Source organism: Antechinus flavipes, chromosome 1 (assembly GCF_016432865.1).
Source record: "Antechinus flavipes isolate AdamAnt ecotype Samford, QLD, Australia chromosome 1, AdamAnt_v2, whole genome shotgun sequence".
NCBI classification, from domain to species: domain Eukaryota; kingdom Metazoa; phylum Chordata; class Mammalia; order Dasyuromorphia; family Dasyuridae; genus Antechinus; species Antechinus flavipes.
Genome location: NC_067398.1, coordinates 550900234 through 550922761, shown reverse-complemented (window position 1 = coordinate 550922761; position 22528 = coordinate 550900234). Strand labels below are relative to the sequence as shown.

At 37.4% G+C, this 22528-nt stretch overlaps 1 protein-coding gene and 1 long non-coding RNA gene across 2 annotated transcripts in view; both read right to left on the bottom strand.

Moving 5' to 3' along the window:
• Window positions 1–535: 535 nt before the first annotated feature.
• LOC127544161 (uncharacterized) lies at window positions 536–15222 on the bottom strand. Its single transcript, XR_007949385.1, has 2 exons — window positions 13913–15222; window positions 536–13135 (listed from the first exon to the last, which is right to left on the bottom strand). It is a non-coding gene; the product is annotated as an uncharacterized LOC127544161 (long non-coding RNA).
• Window positions 15223–15281: 59 nt separating this feature from the next.
• The window catches only part of GFOD1 (glucose-fructose oxidoreductase domain containing 1), a 141785-nt gene continuing 134538 nt past the window's right edge, over window positions 15282–22528 (bottom strand). The window contains exon 2 of the mRNA XM_051970665.1: window positions 15282–16784. Coding sequence (XP_051826625.1) covers window positions 15865–16784 — 920 coding nt within the window. The 3' untranslated portion in view covers window positions 15282–15864. The remainder of the gene's footprint in view (window positions 16785–22528) is intronic.

Genomic DNA, 22528 nt, shown 5'->3' with positions numbered 1-22528 from the left:
TTTCAAACATATGCTGAGTGACATCATTCCCATTCAGGTAAGGGAGTGTTTTGCCACAGGCACATAACGATTACTCATTGTGATGATTAAGTAAAGCTGTTCTCATATTGTTTCATGGGAATGTCTTCTCAAACAGAATCCTAAAATTAGAGAAGAACCTTGGGGGTCATTGAATTCAACCTTTTCTCTTTATAGGTGAGAAAATTAAGGCCCAAATAGGTTAAGTGATTTGATCAAAGTGACACAGAAAGTATTTGTTGTTCAGTTGTTTTAAGTCATTCCAGACTCTTGGATACTCAATTAGAACCATGTTTATTTTGCTGTTTCCTATAACCTCCACCCCCTCAATACAGATCTTCCCATATAGTAGGAGTTCAATAAATGCTTATAAAAGTGCAGAGATAATTAAGTTTAATCCCTCATTTTCAGATAAGGAAACAAGAGAGTATACAAATAGTAAGCAATCACAGTGAGATTTGAATCCAAGTCTTCAGATTTAGAAGCAAGTGTTTTTTAAAAAAGAAAAAGAAAAAAAAAAAAACCCACAAGGCAACTACTGACCATTTATATAGTAACTTGAATAGTTTTTTTAAGTCCTGGTATTGTATTTGCAGAAATATCTTTTTTTTTTAAATTAACATTCCTAAAGCATTTTAAGTTTTTAAGAATTATTTTCCTAGCAATCTTATATGACAGGAAGTGCAGGTATTCTTTCCCTCCATTTCACAGGCATATGAGCAGAGATATAGAAAAAACAACAACAAATTTGCCTATATTCACATAGCTAGTAAATGGCAGAGCTGGAATTTAAAACCAGGTGTCCAGATAGTCAACCAATAATCTTTCCTGTGTACCAAAGTTTCTCCAACTGAGGATCATGATCCTATATAGGGGTATGTAACTGAATGTGAAGATCTGGAAAATCTGAAATCATTTTGACCAAAAATTAATTCAAAATCAAATATAAAATCCAAAGTGTTTCTGGTATTGCTTGCCATGGTACATTATCTGACTTTACTACAGCTTTGGTTCTGAACACACAACATAAGCATTTTGCACTGTGCATGCACAAATGCTTCCAGACACATTTCACATCAGATTCAAGATGGGGAATTGTAAAAATTTCTAGGTGAAGAAGGATTGACATTAGAAAAAGTTTAAGAAATTCTATTTTATACCAGGATATTTTTCCTGGCTTCAGCTAGGACTTTCTAATCTGAGGCTTCCTTTCTCTCATTCCCTTAGTATTATTCTACAATGGAAGTACCAGAGATTTCCACCTCTGGAAGCCATGCCCAAGAGTCCTATGGAGAGTAAATGAGTTCTAGGTTTTTTTTCCATATGTTGCAGTCTTCACAAAACTTCTGCCTCATTTGGTCATAGGCCTTGAACCTACTGGAGCAATCTGTGTAGTTCCTAGTGAGCTGCCCAAAGAATTTAGTCTGATTTGAATATTAGCTAGACTTCTGAGACCATTAGTACTGATGACGCAGCTGCCCAAAGGAATCCAGCCAACAAATACTTTCTGTGTCACTTTGATCAAATCACTTAACCTATTTGGGCCTCAATTTTCTCACCCATAAAGAGAAAAAGTTGAATTCAATGACCCCCAAGGTTCTTTCTCCTCTAATTCTATGATTCTGTTTGGGAAGACAGCACATTCCCATGAAACAATATGAGATATGAGAACTACTTAAGTTCTTACAGTCATACACATCTCAGAACCATAGCCATTATGAACAGACAACCATGCAATTTTGCTCATGGAGCCTTCCCTCCAATGACACTGGTCTCCTGATTGCTCCATGAGCAACACTCTCCATCTCTCAATTTGGGGCATTTTTTTCTGACCATTCCTCATGCCTTGAATGCCTTCCTTTTTCTCTCCTGACTAGTGACCTCTGGCTTCCTTTAAGTTCCAATTACTATCTCATTTTTTTAGCAGAACTATTTTCTAATCTCTCCTGATTTTAGTACTTTCCCTCTGTTAATTATTTCCTATTTAATCTACATAAAGCTTGCTTTGTCTAAGTTTGTTTGTTGTCTCCTCCATGAGATTGTAAGCTCCACATGGGCAGGAATTGTCTTTTGCCTCTTTTTATTATTTTTATTTTTGATTAACATTTATTATAACATTTATGACTATTTACTGCCACCATAACCAGGCATCTTCTTTATGCATAGATTTAGTCACATAATTCCTCTGTTCACAGATCTTTACTGCCTGCTAGGTAAAATTAAAACTCCTCTATCTGGCTTGTAAGGATCTTCACTTAATAGAAATACCACTTTTCCAGATTTAGCCCATACCCCTCCCCTATATGCATTCTATGATCCAGTAAAACTGGACTATTCTCTCTTCACTCTATTCAGTGCTCTGTATACAGTAGGCATTTCATCAATGTTAAGTGATTTGAATTGAATAGTCCCCCTGTTAATCAGGCTTGATCTTCATTGACAGACCAAGAATGAAAGATGAAGTTCTAGCGAAAGCCTGATTTATTTGTATTCAGCATTTGAGAACTTTCAATTAGCATCAATTGGTTTTTATTTTTTAGCTTGTGGTTTTGGCTCAGATAAAATCTGGTGCTATCTGGGCCTTGATCATAACCTGACTTGAACTCTATGAGACAGTAAATCTTCTTCATCTCTTCAGTCTAGAAGGACTGGAGCCTCTAGTGAGCCCATCGCCTACACGAAGGCACTCCATTGCAGCTGTTACCTGGGAGAAGGGGCTATAACATGAGGTCAATAAAGATCAATTTTTTCTACTCAGGTTATAACAGAGCTAATAGATTGAGCAAATAAAGTAGAAAACCTTATCATTGTTTTATTGAGGACTTAATTTCACCTACTCAAGCAAAAATTACCTTACAGACACATAGTTCATCCTTGTAACTACCACTAATGTCAATGACAGACACATTTCAGTAAAATCAGGGAAGTCATTTTTTCCACATTGAGATATCCTAACATGAAATAGAACTGACAGAGGCAGTGATGTGCATTTAATTTCTTCCCTTGTCAAGAAAAAGTCCAAATCTATTTGCTATTATCAGCTATGACCAATTCCTATAATATTCTGTTTATATAGAGTGATTGTAAGAAACACTTTATCAATCTCCATTGTCCATCCCCCAACCTCTGTTATCTTTGAACAACCTTTTGAGATATTAATTAGCATATCTTTGGAGAGGTCTGGGACTTGGTTTGCCAGGTATTCCATCTGGTTCTTCTTTGATCCTCCCTTTTAGTTCCCATCTTTACTTCCCTGGTTTTCCTGAGAAACCCCAATATTGTATTTTCCCTATAAAAGATCTATTCATGATGATCTTTGCTAAGTTCTTTTCAGCACTAGGCCCACTATAAGGTATTCTCTTTCTCTTTCCCATAGTCCTTTCTCTTTAATGTTGCCTTTCTCCTCATTCTAGATAATTCTGATTAGTCTGCTAAACTTCTCTATGGATCTAATCTGTTGGTCAATGGCTTACTCTTACCTTATGGAGTATTTCTTTTCTCCTGGTTAATTGTGAGTTGCCCAAGGGAACTTGTCTTTTCCTTGCTAACTATATGCTCTCCCAACTCTATTTCATATTTGCCACTTCTGGTACCTATTTTACCTCATATTTTGTCTGTAACTTCTTGTCCTAAATAAAACTATCCTTTGACAAAGAGAATGACTATTGTGAATTTCTCACATGTTTATTTCAAACTAGGTTATTGCAACCCCAAACTTATCAGAAGCACTGGAAAAGAGAATAAAATATAGGATGAATTAGAAAAAGCACATGCTGAAAGTTTTGGGGGATCAATCAATCAACAAGCACTTCTTAAGGAGTTAATATGTGCCAGGCACTGTGTTAAGCACACATACAGGGAAAAAGAAAGGGGGAAAAAACCAGATAAACAAACAAACAAAAAAACCCATACCTCTAGTTCCTGCTCTCAAGGACCTTACATTCCAAAAGGGAAGACAACATGTAAGAATTTCAAAAGGAGAATAATCTCAGATAAAAGGCACTATTAGTGTGGGAGACTTGAAATGAGTCTTGGAACAGAGAAATGAAGAAATGGACGTGAGGTGAAAGAGCATTTCAGGCACAGGGAGACGGTCAGAGGCAGACCACTGTAGGACTGAAGGGAGTCAAGTGAAGAAGACTGGAAGGAGAGAAAGGGGGCAGGTGACAAAGAGCTTTAAATGCCATATACAAGACTATTTTGATATTAGAGGTAATAGAATTATTGGAGCTCATATAGCAAGGAGGTTAAATGGACAAACTAATGCTTGGAAGCTGAGTGAGGATGGATTGGAATGAGCAGACACTTGAAACAGGAAGATAAATTAATTGCTAATCCAGGACCTTACCAGACCTGGTAAAAAGAGGTGGTAAAGTCTTGGATTAGAATTATGGCTATATGAATAGAAAGGAGGTGCATCCTAAGGGATGGAAACAATGTACAGACATTAAAGCTATTTTCTCGCATTTGGGCAGACAACATTAAGTATGAGCATATCCATTATTCTTAAATCAAAAGCTCTAATACTTTTTATAATACATTTTTCACAGCATGCCTGTGAATTAATAGTAGCTGTGATTATACCTGGTTTACAAAGAAAGGGGAGGAAATGACAGTTAATGATGTAGAGTTTTATGGTTTTACAATGCTTTGTACAGGTGTCCGTAGGATAAAGAACTCAAGATCGATAAATCTACCAGATCAGAGAGAACTCAAACATTCCCCTGTGTCTCTGTGAATGTTATAGGAGTGTATGAGAATATGGAACAGGGTTCCTCACAGCTAAAGGACAGAGAGTAAAGTATTGTTGTTGTTTTAATAAACATAAAGAGTTCTCTGTAAACTGAAATTTATCAGAAATATCAGCCTTTAGTTGTGTGTCAGTCCCTATTATAATCAGAGAGAAAAATACATCAGCTAAATTATATCCTGTTACATGGAGTAGTATCATAAAACACATAAAGATGGATAATATGATCATGATGTATAATGTACTCATTATGTATTGAGAACAAGAGAAAGCAAGATAGACAGCTTGCATCATTGGAAGATACACACACACACACACACACACACACACACTCCTGAAAGCAGAGGAAGGTTTATATATCTTGGGAGGGTCCCCTGTAGAAGATTTGTCAAAAACAAAAACAAAACAACAACAAAAAAAACATAATTAAACCAGTCATATATTTAGAATTGAGAGGGACCTCAAAATTTACTTTGCCCAACCATTTTATTTTTAGATATTGAATAAGACCCAGAAAAAGATCAAAAGTCTTTTCTTAGCTGACCTTGTTTAAATTTACTCTAGAAGGAAAAGGGTGATTTAAGGCCATATGCATGACTGGTTTTGATGCAAATTTAGACAGGAGTTGCATTAATGCCAGATACTCATGCAACATAGGTATAGCACTTTGGTAACCTCTTTTTTTTTTTTTTTTTTTAACAGCTTGAGGTAAATAACAATTTGAGATCTAGCATTTAATAGTAGAGAGATCTTTTTTTAATGTTCTTATGTTCCTTATATTATTCATGTCATTGCCAAAAGAAATATATAGAAGGCCCATTTAGTGTAAATTTGAATTTCATTTTCTTAAGGATAACTCTAGAATTCTATCCATGGACAAATGTTACATTTTTAATCAGATTTCCTTCACTGTAATATATTTAGGGAAAGACAAAAGTGCTTTTAAAAAACTTTAGGATGCTATGATGCTACAAATTTTTTCATGACCCCAAAAAGATCAAAGGAAAAGGAGCTCTTTTCATAATAGCAAAAAAAAAAAAAAAACCTGGAAACTAAGTGGTTGCTCACCTATTGGGAAGTAGCTAACCAAATTACATTATGTGAATATGAGGGAATAGTATTGATCCATTGTTGCCCTTTGTTGTCCAAGAGGATCAAAATGGCATCATTATGTTAGGGTTAAGTTACAGTGCATCCAACTGGAGCTGATCAGACCAATATGAACTCAGAATACTCTGCTACAGGCCAGACACAAATAATTCCTATAAACATTTGGGGGGGCTTCTCTATTTTGCATATCTCACTTCTGAGTTAATTCAATTTTGCTTTGCTCATAGAATATAGTACCTTCTCTAAGAAGAGTACATTATGCTGGGAGGTCCTGTACCAGTGTCTTCCATGTCATACAATCCTAAAATTCTAAGACATGATGAAATGGATAATTTTAAGAGAAATCAAGAAAACTTTCATGAACTGACATAGAGCAATATGAGCAGAACTAAAAGAAAAAACTGTACAATAGCAAAACCAGAAGAAAACCAGGTTTGAAGATTTAGAAACGTGAACAATTCAGTGATATATCATGATTCAAGAGATCTGAAAATGCAGCCTGCTACTAGTTTTTGGATATGACCAATGTGAGAATTTCTTTTGCTTGACTCTGCATATTTGTTATGAGGTCTTTTTCTTTTTTATTGTTCATTGCAGGTGAGGATATAGGAGAGAAAATAAACTTGTTAATTGGAAAAATTAACTTTTTAAAAAAAATTATCTTTCACGTATTAGTGACTGATTGAGTTTCTATTATCAGATAGAATTTCAGAATGTACTCCTCATGCAAAACTCTGTACTACTAATTTCTTACCTTTTTACCAGAAAATTTAGCCAGTTAAATGAATTTTTCCTCTAACAGTTGTAGATTGATTCAGTGTCAGCCACAAATTCGATGTTGAGTTATTAACTGAGTAGATAGCTCTGGGTTATACTGAAAGTGTCTGGAGAAGTAGGGACTATTTGGAGACTCCTTTTTAAAGCTATCACCATTAGGATGACCTAGAAGTTTTCCAGATTAATCCACACCTCAGTTGGCTAAATAGAAATCTGTATACTTAGGAAGGACAGTTAACCCAGCTCTCAGGGGTTCTCAAAGGAAGTCCAGATACTTCCTAAAAACATTTTTGAACTGACCTGTTCAACTTTATTCCAAAGGTCTTGATTCAAAACAGACCAGCCTCTGACAAGTGATAAATAACCTTGAAACAATTATCATGTGTATAGCATCATAAGAAAGCAAAGAGGCAATTGTATAGTGGGAGGAGGACTGGAATTAGAGAGGGAAGATTTGTTCAGATCTAACTTTGCAAACTACCCATAGGACCTCAAGTAGGTCTTTTTGCTTTGTTTTTGCTCAGTTTCCCCATATATTAAATGAGGGGGACAGGCTCCTTATAGATACTTGCAGATCTAATGTGTTCTGTGATCTTAAATTTAAGGATCATTTGATTCATGATGCTGATCTTTCTATTGGTCATCGCTGACACATAATTCTCATTCCTTGTTCTCTACCCTCAAAATGAAAATCAAAAAGCCCTGGGCCAGCCAGGTAACCCACTCACCAAGTGCCTCCGGAAAAGAATTCTATCTCCCCAAGTGCAGATGGCAAGTTATGGTGGGGGAAGAGCGTGCGATATAAAAGAAAAGAAAACAGCTGGGATTACATTCTTCTTTTATGTCTTTATTTGCCACTTTGAGTTTCTTTATCCCATAATGCAAACATGTAGAACAGGCGGAAACCATGTTTTATGCATCACATACCAGGTGGCTGAGTGAGGAAAACTATGTTCCCCAGAGCAGTGCTAAGAGAGCCCCTCCGAGGTGAAAAGCAAGTGGCCCTAAGAGACAAGACAGGGAAGAAAGGCTTCCTCACTGAGCAGTCTGGTTGCTAAAACATGAGGATCACAGAGCATAGACTCAAAACACCAAGAATGGCCACATTCATTGTCCTTTTTTTGCTACCAAAAGAAAAAAAAGTTCCTCTTTCTATAACTTAAATGCTATTTTTTTCCTATCTACATCATATATAAAATATAGACTCTGTTTACTTTATAACACACATCTTTTTTGATAAATAGCTCTTTAAAATATCTACTGTACATGTGTTCATGCGTTGACATTTTTCATATATATATATATAGGTTTGTATTTGTACACATATATGTAAAACACAATAAATACATACTCCACAATGATACAGCAACAAAATGAATGCGAGGTTTGTTGGTAAGGAAAGAAATGAAAACAAAAAGAAAGGCAGTACTGGAAAAGCACCAGGCAGCATTCAGGAAAGAGAAACTGCAAGGGGCTAAGTCCTTCCCCAGGACAAGGCACCGGGCATGTTCATGACATAGATGGGAAAGAAAAGGGGATGAGTTAAGAGGCTGGTGGGGATCACTTGCTCTCATTTAATTCATGGGGGACTAGCCTCCAGATCAGAAACCACTCATCCTGTTCAGTAGGCCAAACCTGGAGCTAAAGGCAGCTGTGGAGCAAGGCTAAGGACTGAGGGCTGCTGACATTTGCAGCTTAGCTCTACGGTTGGGCTGGAAGGGTTGAGGAAAGGAAGAGGAAAGATGGTCATCCAGAGAGATCGGTGGAAGAGTGGACTGAGAAGGGCAGTTGAGTCAAACCCCCAAACTTCTGGATGCAATTGTTGTTTTTAAGATTGTCTATATTTGCTCAACCTTTTTGATTACTTAACCAACACTCCCAACACCGCCTTGTCCTCCACTTCAATTTACTGCTTACATTGTGTTCTTATTACCCTTTATTCAGAAGTCAGGAGATGGGGGGGAAGGAGAGAGGAAAAGGAAAATATTACCGACATAGGAATTTCCAGAATGTATCATCTTAAAACTTCAGGAGACCTGCAATGGAAAGCTAATCCATTTGGGAAAGACCCAGGACTCCTTAATTTTTACATCCTCAGTCCAATGGACTTAAATATTTAGACATAATGCTAACCTAATTTCAGAGCTCTCTCCCCTTCATCACCCTCATTTCTTTTTTAAATAAAAACACTAATACCATGGCAGCAACATCAATGGCCAACTCACCCATCTATCAGTAATGAAAGACCAAGATGGCAAAAATCATTCATTCTTCCTGGGTTTTCTGCACCTATCTGGATGTGCAAGGAACAAAAATGCTCCTATGGAATACCTTATTTCACTGTTTCTTGACACCATGGAAAAAAATAAGTATTAAAGAAACATGACATTTTGAGTTGTGGACTTTTCAAAAAGGGAAGGAGGATTACCCTAGTAAGAAAGACATCCAATGTAGGACTATAGAATTCAAGAGCTCCAATACTTTTATTTTACATATCAGGAAACAGGCCCAGAGAAGAGTCCACACATTCAATAAACGGCAAGGCTGGGTCTCAAACCTTAGTTTCTCAATTCTAAACCAAGTGTGAATTCCAGTGAACCTACTGCCTGGGTCTTCGATCTCATAGCTTTGAAACTTAGAGGAAAAAATTGTGTAGCTATGTAGCTATGTATATCCTTATTCAATGACAGGGGGAAAAAATGGAAGCATGATTGTTAGCAAGGATTCCTGGTACATATGAAGAGACAGTTTGGCGTAGTGGAAAAGAAGTAGTTTTGCAGTCCAAAGTTCTGTTCAAACCCTACCTGGGTGATTCATTTTCTCTAGGCTCAGTTTCCTTATCTATAAATTAAAGAGCTTGGTAACTGGCTTCTTAGGTTCCTTTCGGCTCAAAACCTATGATTATAAGGTATTATGTAAGAAAATGTTTTATGTGAAACTTTTGATGGAAACAGAATCATATAGTGAAAGGGATAGGATAGAAAGATAGGAGGCTTGGGTTCTAATTCTGATTTTGCCACTCAATATCTAAGTGACCATTGACAAATAATTTTCCTTTTCTACTTGGAAGGGGTCAGATTTCATAATTATAATATAAATAAATCTTTTTTTCTCTTGTTCACTGCAAACAGGTTTACCTTCTTCCTAGGTGGTCACCATCACCACCTTCCTTAATCTTTTTGCCCCATATCTATTAAAAACCACCGATCAGATCACAGAAGCAAGAGTAGACTTCAGATCTCTGGCCTGGAAGTTAACGTTGAGTTCATGTCAGTCCTGATACTAATAAGTTTTATAACCTTGGGAAAATTTATTTGCTAGACTCAGTTTCTTTCATATGTAATATGAGAGGGTTAAACTCAATGAACTTAAAGGTCCCTTCCAGTTCTAACTGTCTATGATCCCACTTTGTGAAAGTTCTCACTTGGTTTAAGCCCTGATGAACATCAGCCTAGAGCACAGCTGCTAGCTAAAACCTTTATGCAACAATTTTGTGATAAGATCCAAAGTGAGGCAAACAATAAACTCAAACCAAGGCTCTCCAGGGCTCAAGCTCTCATACATATACAAATGAATATTAAAAAACTCTATTTACTGAAACAAGATCTTTTTTTCTATTTATACTTAGACCAGAGTAAGCCAAATAAAAAAGAATCCAATAAGTCAATCACAAGTCTTTCAAAAATGCTTAGCTTTGTGGTTTCTTTTTATCATCTGCAATAAAAATTAACTCAGAAAGCAAGATTTTAAAGGGAGTGACATTTTCATTCTGAAAAGGGAAAATTAACTTCTTTTTGCAATTCAATAATTTTCTGACCCAATGTCAAGTGCTATATCCTGAAAAACAGGAGGATGGGTGTCATTGTTTAGTACAGAGATGCCTTAATCACTCAGCTATGAGCAAGCAGAAAACTATTTTCAAGTTAGTAGAGGAAGAGAGTGATCCTTGTTCCAATTTAAAAAAAAAGCCAAGGTTGAAAGTATCACATTCCTGAGAGGAATCACAATACAGTGGAAAGAGCAAGACATCAGGGACCTCAGGCGCAAATTCTATCTGTGCTGCCTGTGGGCACTGAACAAATCACTTAACCTCAGTTTCCATATCTGTCAAAAGAAAGGGTTATTCTGGTTGGCTTCCTAGATCTTTCTCAGCTCTGGGTTGATGATGCTATATCTTCCTTCTTCACTATTAGCAACATTCCAAAAGACCCAGGATATCAAATAGAAGGTTTGTTTGCAGCAGAGTGGAGAAATGAATTTAGCTGAGCAATTGGAGAAGAGTAATTACTGAAAGCCATAAAAAGGTCCATTAAGTGCAAGAGATGTCAGACTAACCTCGTTGCCCTTTTTGGATATTCAACTAATAGTTCAGTGGAAAATGATGGGTTAAAATAATTTGTCTTCCTGGTTCTTTGACCAAGGGCAACTAATTTAACCCCAATTGCCTCTGGGAAAAAAATATTGTCTAGAGTGTATATAGTGCTATAAGTTTTACTTTGTTCTGTAATCGCCTTGGGTCAAGCAAGGCATTTGGCAAAGCTTCTTGTGATATCCTTGAGAAAAGATAGAAAGATCTTGGCTGAGAGTAAACTATCCGGCTACCTAGGTGAGGGTTACACCAAAAAAATGATGGTTGACAGATCAGAGGTCAATCTTCAGTAACATTCCATTGTTCTGTCCTTGACCCTATTCCATTCAATATTTTTTTTATCAGTGTCTTGAATGAGAGTCCAAATGTTATAATTTTTATGTGGCAGGAAGTTAAAGGGAATAGAAAATACATTAAATCCAAAAAGATTCTGACAAGCTTGAGCAATGGGCCAAATCAATTAACAAAAAAATTTGTAGTGATAAATGAATGTAAAATCCTACATTTGGGTTCAAAAATTCATTTACATGAGTATATAAGATGGTTAAGCAATAGCTCATATGGGAAGAGATGTGGGTGTTTTCATTTATCACAAACTCAATATGAGTCAACAGTGTGACATGACAACCAAAAAAGTTAATGCAATCTAGTCAGATCTTATCTGGATTGTTGTTTTTTATATTATATTTTAGGAATGACACTGACAGCCTAAACTACGCCCAGCATGGTGAAAGGACTCAAAATCATGCCTTAGAAAGGCTCGGTTGAAGTAACTAGGAATGATTTACCTGAAGAAAAAGTGGAGAAAGGGAAGGTATGGACCACAGAACTGCAAGTAATGGGCAGAGAGTATAAAGAAAAAGTTCAATCCAATTCATTTAAAGGGAAGAACTCCTATTATTTAGAGCCATCTAAAAATGAAACTGGCTAGGTTAGGAGGTAATGAATTTGCCACTTCTGGATGTCTTCAAGTAGAAGCTGAATAACCTCTTTTGTAGAAGGAATTTGAGTTTGATTGTGGTTTCGATTAAATAATCTGTGAAATTCCTTCTAATTGGCATTCTATGAGTTTTAAGAGTCATTGAGGAAGTTCCCCTAAGAGAACTTATCTTGAGTTTGGAGCTAGCTCCAGTTCTGTCAGTCATGGCATTCTACATCTAGCCTATAAATGCACAAGTGCTTTAATGAAGTCACCTTCAGTCTTAGTCAATGGTGACATAATTCCATTTCCTTCCATAAAATAATTGGAGATATTCCTAACTGAGCAGGGGCACAAGTTATGATGGGGCAAATCAGCAGAATAATAAGGAGCAGAGTTTGAAGCAAAACGAAAGGGCAGCCTCTGTCCCCTGGTATCATTGCAAGCAGCCAGAAGAGGAGTCAGCAATAGCTGAAGCTATCCAGGTTTAGTAGATGTTCTAGTAGTCTTTGCAGTTCCAGACCCAGCCTTCCATAGAATTTAGAGATAGAGAAAAAAGACCTCACCCAGCTTCTTTGTAAGAGATTCAAATCCATGATGTGGAACTTTATATACAACATCAGTTTTTTCTTTTTATATATATTGATCTGTTTTACTGATTTTTTTTTCTCTTCCTCCTTTCCTTTAAATAAAAAAAAAATCGTCATTATAAGGGATAGATCTCTGGGAAAAGGAGGAAGAATACTCACAGGGGTAAGTCTAGGCAATGTAAAAATAAGAGATATCCAACCAAATCTCATTTTAAGAAAAAATATTGTGTATTTCCTCTCCATTTATTAAGATTCTAAATTCATTGGCACTGGGGCAGAAGTTAAGATGCAAGAACTGAGTAATGTTGGATTTTATCTATGACTTTAAGAGAATCATACTATCCTTAGTATTTTCTCTTTCCTGTGCTTGCAACAGAAGCAATCCAGGAGCTAGTCTTTGGAGTTTCCTGGGTTAAAATGTTCCCTTCTGTTTTTTTCTCAACTAGGAACCTATAATATATAGATCTATATATCTATATCTATATAATCTATAGAACCTATAATATAGATCTAGAAGGGACCATAGAGGTAATCTTGTCCAATCCTCTAAAAGAGTAGGAAACTGAGGCAAAGAGATGCTTAGTGATTTGTCCAACTAGGACCTATAATATATTTTGCTGGTGGGGAGGGGAGAGAAGAGAAGCTAAAGATGCCCATCAGTTTAGATATGTACATGCTCAGTGTCAGATGTCTTCTAGAGATTTCTTCTAATTTTATTTCCAGTCAACTGAAACTCACAGTCCGTGCCATCTTCACCGAACCATGTCCCATCTTCAAAGAGGACACTCACAGGCTACCAAAAAGAACCCTGAATTTCTATCATAAAGTCTTTGAAAATATCTCCCTCCTCTTATGGCGAGTTACTAAAGATTTTCCAAATTTCAGCATGTGATTTAGAATTTTAAACAAAGAGAATAGGCAAATTTACCTTGTCCTCTCTCTCTTCCTACTGACAAGCATCTCTTTTCAAACATACTGTGATTTATGCACTTTTTCACTCAGGACCCATAAAATCTATTTACCCAAAGGTAAGCATCCCACCTAGCCTAGAAACCTAGGAAAATAAGGATAGGAGGTCCTGGTTCATGTGAATCCCTCCAAGAAATAGAGTTCCTGAAGAAGTCTAATGTGATTCCGAGGAGATGTATAAATCTTATTAAATTTTCCATTTTGAATCTATTGCAGCAAGAGGCTGGAACTCCTTATGTAATGGCTTTAAGTCAGTGACCAAAATGTATAGGATGTTACAGTTAGAAAGGAGTAATTGTTTCAACCTTGATGATCCTTAAACTTAATCCTTTACAGGATACAGCAGAATATTTCCAGTAGGATTTTAATTTATTAAAAAAAATTAAAATATACTACAGTAGCCCAGGGACCTATAATATATTTTGCTGGTGGGGAGGGAAGGGAGAGAAGAGAAGCTAAAGATGCCCATCAGTTTAGATATGTACATGCTCAGTGTCAGATGTCTTCTAGAGGTTTCTTCTAATTCTATTTCCAGTCAACTGAAAAATAACTCACAGTCTGTGCCATCTTCACTAAAGTCAGCTTTCTTCCCTCAGCATGGGTCAGTGACAGACCAAGCAACAAATTATCAGGGACTTTCTACCTTCAGTCCAGAGAATTACCAAATCATAAATTTAGATCTAGAAGGGACCATAGAGGTAATCTTGTCCAATCCTCTAAAAGAGTAGGAAACTGAGGCAAAGAGATGCTTAGTGATTTGTCCAAGTTTTGTAGGGTTAATCATGTTTCAGAGGGATCCACATGTCCTCAAATCAAGGAAATTTATACCCTTTGATTTCATTTTAAAATGTCTAACTAACTAAAATTCACCAAGAGACTGACCTAGATCTTGGGATCAGAGGCAAGTCAGATGATCCTTATTTTTCTAAGGATGCAAAGAAGAAAGGATTCTTTTTAGAGAGATATGAAGGACTAAATCAGCTCTTTTCTTTTCAAAACTATAGGGGAAAAAAACTGAGCAACTGTTCTGGGATGTTTTTTCTTCACCTAAGTGAATAGAAAGAGGTTTAATACAGTTTAAGGTGATTCCAAAAGTACTGTGAGCTTTAAATTCATTCGGGGTTGTTATACCTATTATGTCAAGTCACCTGCTTTTCTCCACTCTATACCAAGGACAGATGGGACTGTTAGCCAAAGATAGATGGACCTCACTAGCTTTTTAATATTATATACACCTGAGGTTTGAGTTGTGTAATCACCTTGGCAAACAAAATCATATTAGTGTAACCTATGGTCTCTCTTATATCCATAAATTTTAATTCTATCTCATATTAAAATCTAAAAAGTGTTATAGTGAGATTTCAGTATGGTTATTCAAACTTTTGGTTGATTTAACCCTGTCTTCTAACCCAATTTTGTAAGAAAAAAAATTTCAAAGGAGCTCTACTTTCTGCTTCTCATCAAGCTCATCAAGTTACTTATCAAAGCAACGGGGAAAAAATTGGTGTAAGCTAATTTTTGGAAAGACCCTCACCAACAATCTCAAGAAGAGGAAGGAATAGAGGCAGCCAGTGAGTGAAAGAGGGACTGTGTTACCCAGAAAAACTATACCCTTCCCTACAGAATAAGATTTAGTGATTCTTTCTCATTCAAACAGTATAGTGTGAAAAATGACTGGCCAGCTTCCAAACCATGACATTTGACAATTCTCTCACACTCATCTCTGCGTACACACACACACACACACACACACACACACACACACATTCTGCTCATCTTTTTCCTCTGGAGAAAATGGGTATATATGAAGATGTGAGATTGCAGAACCACATGGTGCCAGAAGTGGGTATTGGGAAGGTCATTCATGCCAGCAGCAAACAGAGCTAGCCATTGAATGCAGCCTGATCTAATAGCACCATGTGGCTGGGGAGGAAAGGTAGGATAAATATGGAGGGTGGGGAGGGTACAGAGCCACATGTTGAGAAGTGATGCAAAGAGAAGAGGCAAGGAAAGTTTAAAAAAAAAAAAAAAAAGCCCTCTACCTTTCACAGTAAATGCAAAAAAGGCAGATAAACCACATAGGAATTTCCACCTTGAATTCGGCCAGCTAGCACTACTGGCTGCTGATAAGACAAGTGCAGCCCAGAGGATTCTGAATCCTCATGTGGTTATTTCATGCCCATAAAGAATCCTGTTTGGGATACATTCCCCACAAAGCCTTAAGGGTTTTTTTTTGCAGCAAAGAAGAAGCTTCATTTTCTCCACCCCCAAAAGCATTCGGCTGAACTCTTCTTCCACCTCCCCAATGCCATCCCTCCGCCGTCCCCAAATTTCCTGCGGCCATTGCTGTCTCTAACCCATGCTAGCAATACAGAGACATCCTGCTCCTGCGCATGGCTTCACTAATCAGGTAGGCGGGGCTCAGCTCTGGCTCCTCAGTCATGATGGAGATGTTCTGCCACTCCCCCGTCTGGCTGGACCGCTTGATGGTGTCTACCACACAGAGGGCATAGAGGCAGTCATCAAAAGTGGCAGCCATGGTGAGGGGCCGCCCATCCCAGGTCCGCCGGTCCTCCTGGTCCTGGAAGGCCTGCCGGACCGCCTGCATCATCTTGATGGTCCCCCGTAAGTACGGCGAGGGGATGTCACTAAAGGCTTTCTCCGGCAGCAGGGAGTTGCTGACGGGAGTAGCGTCCTGCAGCAGGAGCTCCTGCTGCGGGGCACTGTTCCGCTGGCCATAGAGATCTGTGCCAGCCGCCATCAGCCGCCCAGCGGAGCCCACCACAATTATGTCCTGCTTGAATTCCCCTGGCACGTTAAAATTGAGGGTTACAGTACAGCACACGCCACCCTCCAGCACCATCTGGAAGGTGCAGAAGTCATCGCTGGTGATCTGGCGGATGCCCTTGATGTGGTCCGTCTGCTTCACGAAGGTTTTGAGCAGCCCATGAACTTTCACCGCCTTCTGGCTGGTGAGGAAGGTCAGCAGGTCGATGATGTAAGTGCCCACGGAGTGCAAGCCCCCGCCTCCCATCAGGTCATCGCAGCTCCAGTTGTACTTCTTGCCCAGGAGGCTCCCGCTGTGCACCTGAACCTCACATACCAGCAGCTCCCCCACGTAGCCTTCTTGGATGAGCTGCTTCATGCGCACAAAGGCAGGCAGGAAGCGCAGGACGTTGCCCATGATACTCATGAGTTTGGGGTAGTAGTGGGCAGCCGACATCATTCGGAAAGCATCGAGGGGGGTAGCTGTTCGGTCACAGATGACATTCTTCCCAATACCTTTAAGGAAGAAAAGAGAATGTAAGAGCTAGTATGCGTACTAGGAGGTGAGAAGTACTATTAGCAGTTACCCCAAAAGTTATTGTTGAGCTTGGGAAAAGAATGGCTCAGGTGACTTTAAAAAATGATTTTAGGGACAGATCTGAAGAAGATATTTTTTAAAAGAACTTCGTCTCTTCTTCAATTGTTTGACAATTCTAATTAATGCTTATCAATAGTTATCTGCTATCCTTTTGAAGTTCTTTATAGCTGGTGAGGGATCACATTCTATAGGTCAGAATATCAGGGGTCATCACTGTTAACACTCTCTTCATCTCCTTAAATGTAAATGGGAGGAGACTGGAAGAGATATTTTTGACTAAGGATGAGAAATCAACTTTTTTTGGGAACTTTTTCCATTCATAGAATACAATGCCTCTTTTTTTTTAATTAAAAAATATTGCTAAAAAAATTAATCATTATTTGAACCTTTAACAAATCATAATCTTTTTGCTAATAGAGGTTCTTGTCTCAATATTGGTAACTGCTGACTGATCAAGGTGGTGGCCCAGCTTTCAGCCTATCTCAGCTTCCCTCTCTCTCCCCACCCCACTTATTAGCACAATACCTCTTTAACTCTGTAAGCAAATTTTGGAGAACAGCATGAGATTGATTAAATGATTTGCTAGCGGTAACAATTATAGCTCTCAAAGTCCACCATTTTACCCATTTATGCAATAAAGTGAAGGAGATAGGCAGGTTTTGAAATCATAAAGAGCTAGATTCAAATCCTACCTTTGACACATACTGACTATGAGACCCTGCGTGATCAATCTCTAAGATGCACTTAGGAAATTCTCTAAGACTATATGTTCCTTACAAGGCACTGGCCTACATTGTTAAAGTCAGTTCTTCTGGGGTTCCTTATACCAGTAAAACCACAGGTCCATAGCTTATTCTATGTGACATTACCTCAGGAATATATGCATAAACAATACACTATGTTGAGCTCCAGAGATACTGAGATCAAAAGAAAAATGGTCCTGACCCTCAAAAAGTTTGCATTATTTTAGACTTTCCCAGAAGCATCTAGACCAAACAGGGTCAGAGACCAGCATGGTATAGTAATGGATTTGAAGTCCATGAATTAGTTTTTTCATATTTTGATAAACATGTTTCAATATAATTGTTTTTCTTTATATATCTATGCCTTCTAAATTAGTACAAAAACCATTTGTCAATATACTATTTTCAAAATCCAAAAGATATTTTAGCAGGGATTTTTTAAACAACAGGGATCTGGAGAACTAATGAAGACTATAGTCCTCCATTGCTTTCTCATAGCACCTAAGCATAAGAGACTCCATTCAAATCACCAGAGCGTTCACGAAATGCACTTGCCTTTTGGACTCTAAAGAAAGGAAGAGAGTAAGAAGGAGGCTGCAAACATCCATTCCAGAAATGGTACTTGAAATCTTTAGTGATCTATTGGTTGAAAGAAGTTCTTCTCAAGACTTTTTTTTTAAATCCAACATTCATCACTATCTAATCATGTTGGTACCTGCTCTCACAATATTATAAACTAGGTGAGGCTTAAATTCAGGACCATTAGATTCCAGTTGGCCATTCCTTCCCTCTATCTATCTAATGTCCTGATATTCTGATCAAATACCTCACATCTCCCACACATAGTACCACTATCATCAAAATTAGTTTCAATTCTAAGACTTAAGTCAAAGGAAAGAAGCTCTGATTGCAAAATTTCAGGCATCAAACTCTTTGAACATGGTACATGTCCAGGATTCCCTGAAATTTCCCATCATATAGTCTACTCTCTCATTGCCAAAAGCCAAATGACTCAATAATCTGGAGAACACTACTTGGAGAGAATACTTCCTCAGGAAATATAAACAGTCTTTTGCTTTCCAATTTATTTTTACTTTTCAAAAAATCTAGATTACTGGTACTTGATTATACATTATTACATATTATATATATATATATTACATATTACACATATTTTGGGTATCTCTATACCTATAACTATAACTAACAAAGAAGATTTTTTTTCCTACATCCTGTTAAGTGATCCCCTAAACATATCTTTTTGATTTTTTCATATTTTCCATAAACAGTGGACTTAGCATATACAGGAGATCACGAATATATTGAAGCATCCAATGAGCTGACATAATATGTTGTTTGCATACCAAACTGGAGTTCTTGTGTGTCCTTGAGAGTCAAAACAGGTGCTAGTCAGTCTGTACTAGACTGAGAAATTGTGTGTGTAGCTGGGACCCTTATGGATAACCAGACCATCCTACCTTCACAACCCAGCAGTCTTCAAGGGAAAAGAATGTACCTTTTGCTTCAGTCTTGCTCCTCCCCTCTGAAGGGGTTTTGTCCTTTTCCCACCTCTACTGCACTTTTCCCCCTCTCATGCCATGTTCCTTTAGGTGGAGATTTGTGTTTCTTCCTCCTTCCTTTGTTGTACTTTATAAACATACAAACCTCTATACAGACTATGAACTCTTTGGGTTCCATATGCATGTTCATTTCTCTTGTAATAAAACTAGTTTTCACATCAGTTTCATGAAGTTGTGATTACCTGCTGACAGCCCAGAAAAGGAAAAGAAATAGTAAAACTGGCTCTTTGTGGGGAAAAAAAAACATATATACACCTATATACTCCAACAAGAATATGGACCTGATGTAATATCACCACACAGATAGATGATGATCATTGGTAACTACTCTTCAAGACTGGGGGGATAAGGGAGGTGGCGCTTATTATTATTATTATTATTATCTTGTGGCGCTATTCTGATTGGTTAAAAAATTGACCTAGTATGATTTGAAGGCAGAGCATCCCTTCTTATGTCCAGAAGGTTTCAAGTGAGAGTCATTTCTGATTTATGGTTCTGGCTATAGTATACTATAGGATTATATATATACACTTATACATAGCATATAGTATATATAGGAATATATATAATATACTAACACTATAGGATTCAGTGATAAGTAAAATTTTATTTTCCTCTTTTGTGCCAAGTCTATGAATTTTTTGTGAGAATCTATGAATTCTCATCACAGGAGAAGCTTAGAGAAGCAGATTGAGAACAAGCCCAAGAGATCCAATCCCAAATCTGCTCTTTTCCAGATGTCTCAGTTCTACAGCAAAGGCAGACTTTTGGAGATCTGATTTTATATCCTCTCATGACAAATGTTGCTTCCTCCTTCTAAGACCAAAGATCAAAAAGCTTCTTAAACATCAAAAAACTCCTAGAGAAAATAGTGCTGCATAGAATTAAGTGAAGTAATCTGAAACATATGGATTGCATCTATTTCCCTGCAAACAAACATGAATACAAAATGGAGAAGGGAAAAAAGATTGAGTCCTTTGGAAAAAGTGTTTTGTGTTTTGCCAAACCCCAAACTTTCCCAAAGCAGCTCAAGATGTTAACGAGAAAAAAAAAAAAAGTTTAGTTCTATCTACTCCAACGAGTTTGGTTGTTCTGTCTCTGTGATTAAAACAAACAAACAAAAAACCCAACACTCATTTTCTGGCCTTGCAATTCTTGATAGCAAAGAAAATAAAACTGATAATATACTCCCAATTCAACTCAGCAACTCATTCAATTGATCCCTCTCTTACCTCCTCCCAAGTATTAAGATATTAGTTTTGAATATTATTTGTACTAATGTGAATATTGGTTTTCTCAAGTGCTCACTTATTTAGATTTAGAATGTTTGTATCCCTGTTCTGTAAGCTCCTAAAGGGGCAGTGATTATAATTCCAGTTCTTTTTGTATCCAGCCCAAACACAAATGGCTAGTATAGGGTGATCTATGTAAAACTTATTTAATAAAAGATGCTGGTTGATCATCCCAAATTAGACAGAATGGCATTAAATCCTCCCCAAAGTAGACAGTCCTTGATCCATTTAAGTTTGTGAACTAAATAATCAAGAAGCTATTTGTTTCCCTTCACATACTCTGTTTACAATTAAATAATCTTTTTCCTAGTCATTCAATTTTATCAAAATGAGCTTTTATTAAAATGCACAGTATTTACTTCCAGGCAGAGATCTATCCTATTATGTAATAAAAAGCACTGTCTCCTACCTCCCTCTTCTGTTACAAACTATTTGCATCTTGGTAAGGGATGAGCAATTCCCACTGAAAGTAGATCTGAATTGTGGTGTTGGTCAGTCTTTTCATCAATTTAACAAATGAAGAAGTAGATTTGAAGAGTGTAAGTTATAGTTATTATTAATTTGCATTGGTAGAGGAAGTTATCTCAACAGAAATTCCCTGCAGTAATGGAATCACAGGTGGGCAGGAAAGGTGGGCACAAAAAGAGGGAGGGAGGGAGGGAGAGAGAGAGAAGGAAAGAATTTAAAGAAAAAGAAAGAAAGTCAATAACATTTCACTATTCTTCATCCCTTCCCACTCTCCATCTATTAAGCCTCTGTCTTCAAATGAAATGAAGTGTAACCCCATTCTTTTCTCATCCACAAAATGACAAGACTAATGCATACTAACTGCATATATCACAAGATTAGAGTACTGACAGATAAAAGTGCTATAGAACAGAAATGACAGCCAATGAATGTTAGACTTGGATGGAGGTGAAGACTCACCTAGTTTGTTTTTATCCTTTATATTCCCATTCCTTACTACAATGCCTGGAACATAATACATGATCCTACAAGCTTGTTTAGAGTACAGAGTCAGGAAGATGGATTTAAATCTGGCTTCAAATCCTTTCTAGCTAGACTCTGAGCAAGTTACTTAAAACTCTCTTTGCCTCAGTTTTCCCCACTGGAATATGGGAAAGCAATGGCACCTACTTCCTGGGGTACTGTCAGGCTCAAGTGAGATAACATTTGCAAAGCGCTTTAGCACAGTACCTGGCACACAGTAGACACATAATAAATGCTTGTTTCCTTCCAAATCCATCATTGGTGCCAATTTACCAAAATGATTATCCAGTCCACCTCCTTGACTGAAGAAAATAAGATCCAGACAGGGAAATGACTTGCCCATAGTGACACAGGAAGTTAATCCCAAACGCTAATCTTTTCCTAGTCATTCAATTTTGTCAAAATGAGCTTTTATTAAAATGCACAGTATCTACTTCCAGGCAGAGATCTATCCCATTACGCAATAAAATGCACCGTCTCCTACCTCCCTCTTCTGTTACAAACTATTTGCATCTTGATAAGGGAAGTTGTGCTATTATTCTTGTGCTATTATTATCAGCAGTGTTGTGGTTGTTATTAATCCCAGAACTTTACACAATAATTTCAGAAAGTATTTCTTTACCACTGTCCTTATGTATCTCACAATATCACCTCACAATAACTCCACTTGGCAAAAAAGACTCCATTTAAGGACTAGTTATGTATTTAACAAGAATGATTTTAATTAATTTCCTGGAATTGAACTGAATGTCAAACTTTTAGTGTTTAAATGCTAGTTGTACTGATAGTGTTTCATTCATGTCCAACTTTTTGAGACCCCATTTTCATGACAAAGATCCTGGGATGGCTTGCCATTTCCTTCTTCAGCTCATTTTACAGATGAAGAAATTGAAGCAAACTTGCCAAAATCATACAGTAAGTTTCTAAGCCTGGATTTGAATTCAGATTTTCATGACTCCAGTCTCAGCACTCTATCCACTGCACCACTTAGGTGTTCATTGAGTGCTAGAGTTGATCAAAAAAAGATGAGTATTATATTATTTTTAATATTGTGTGA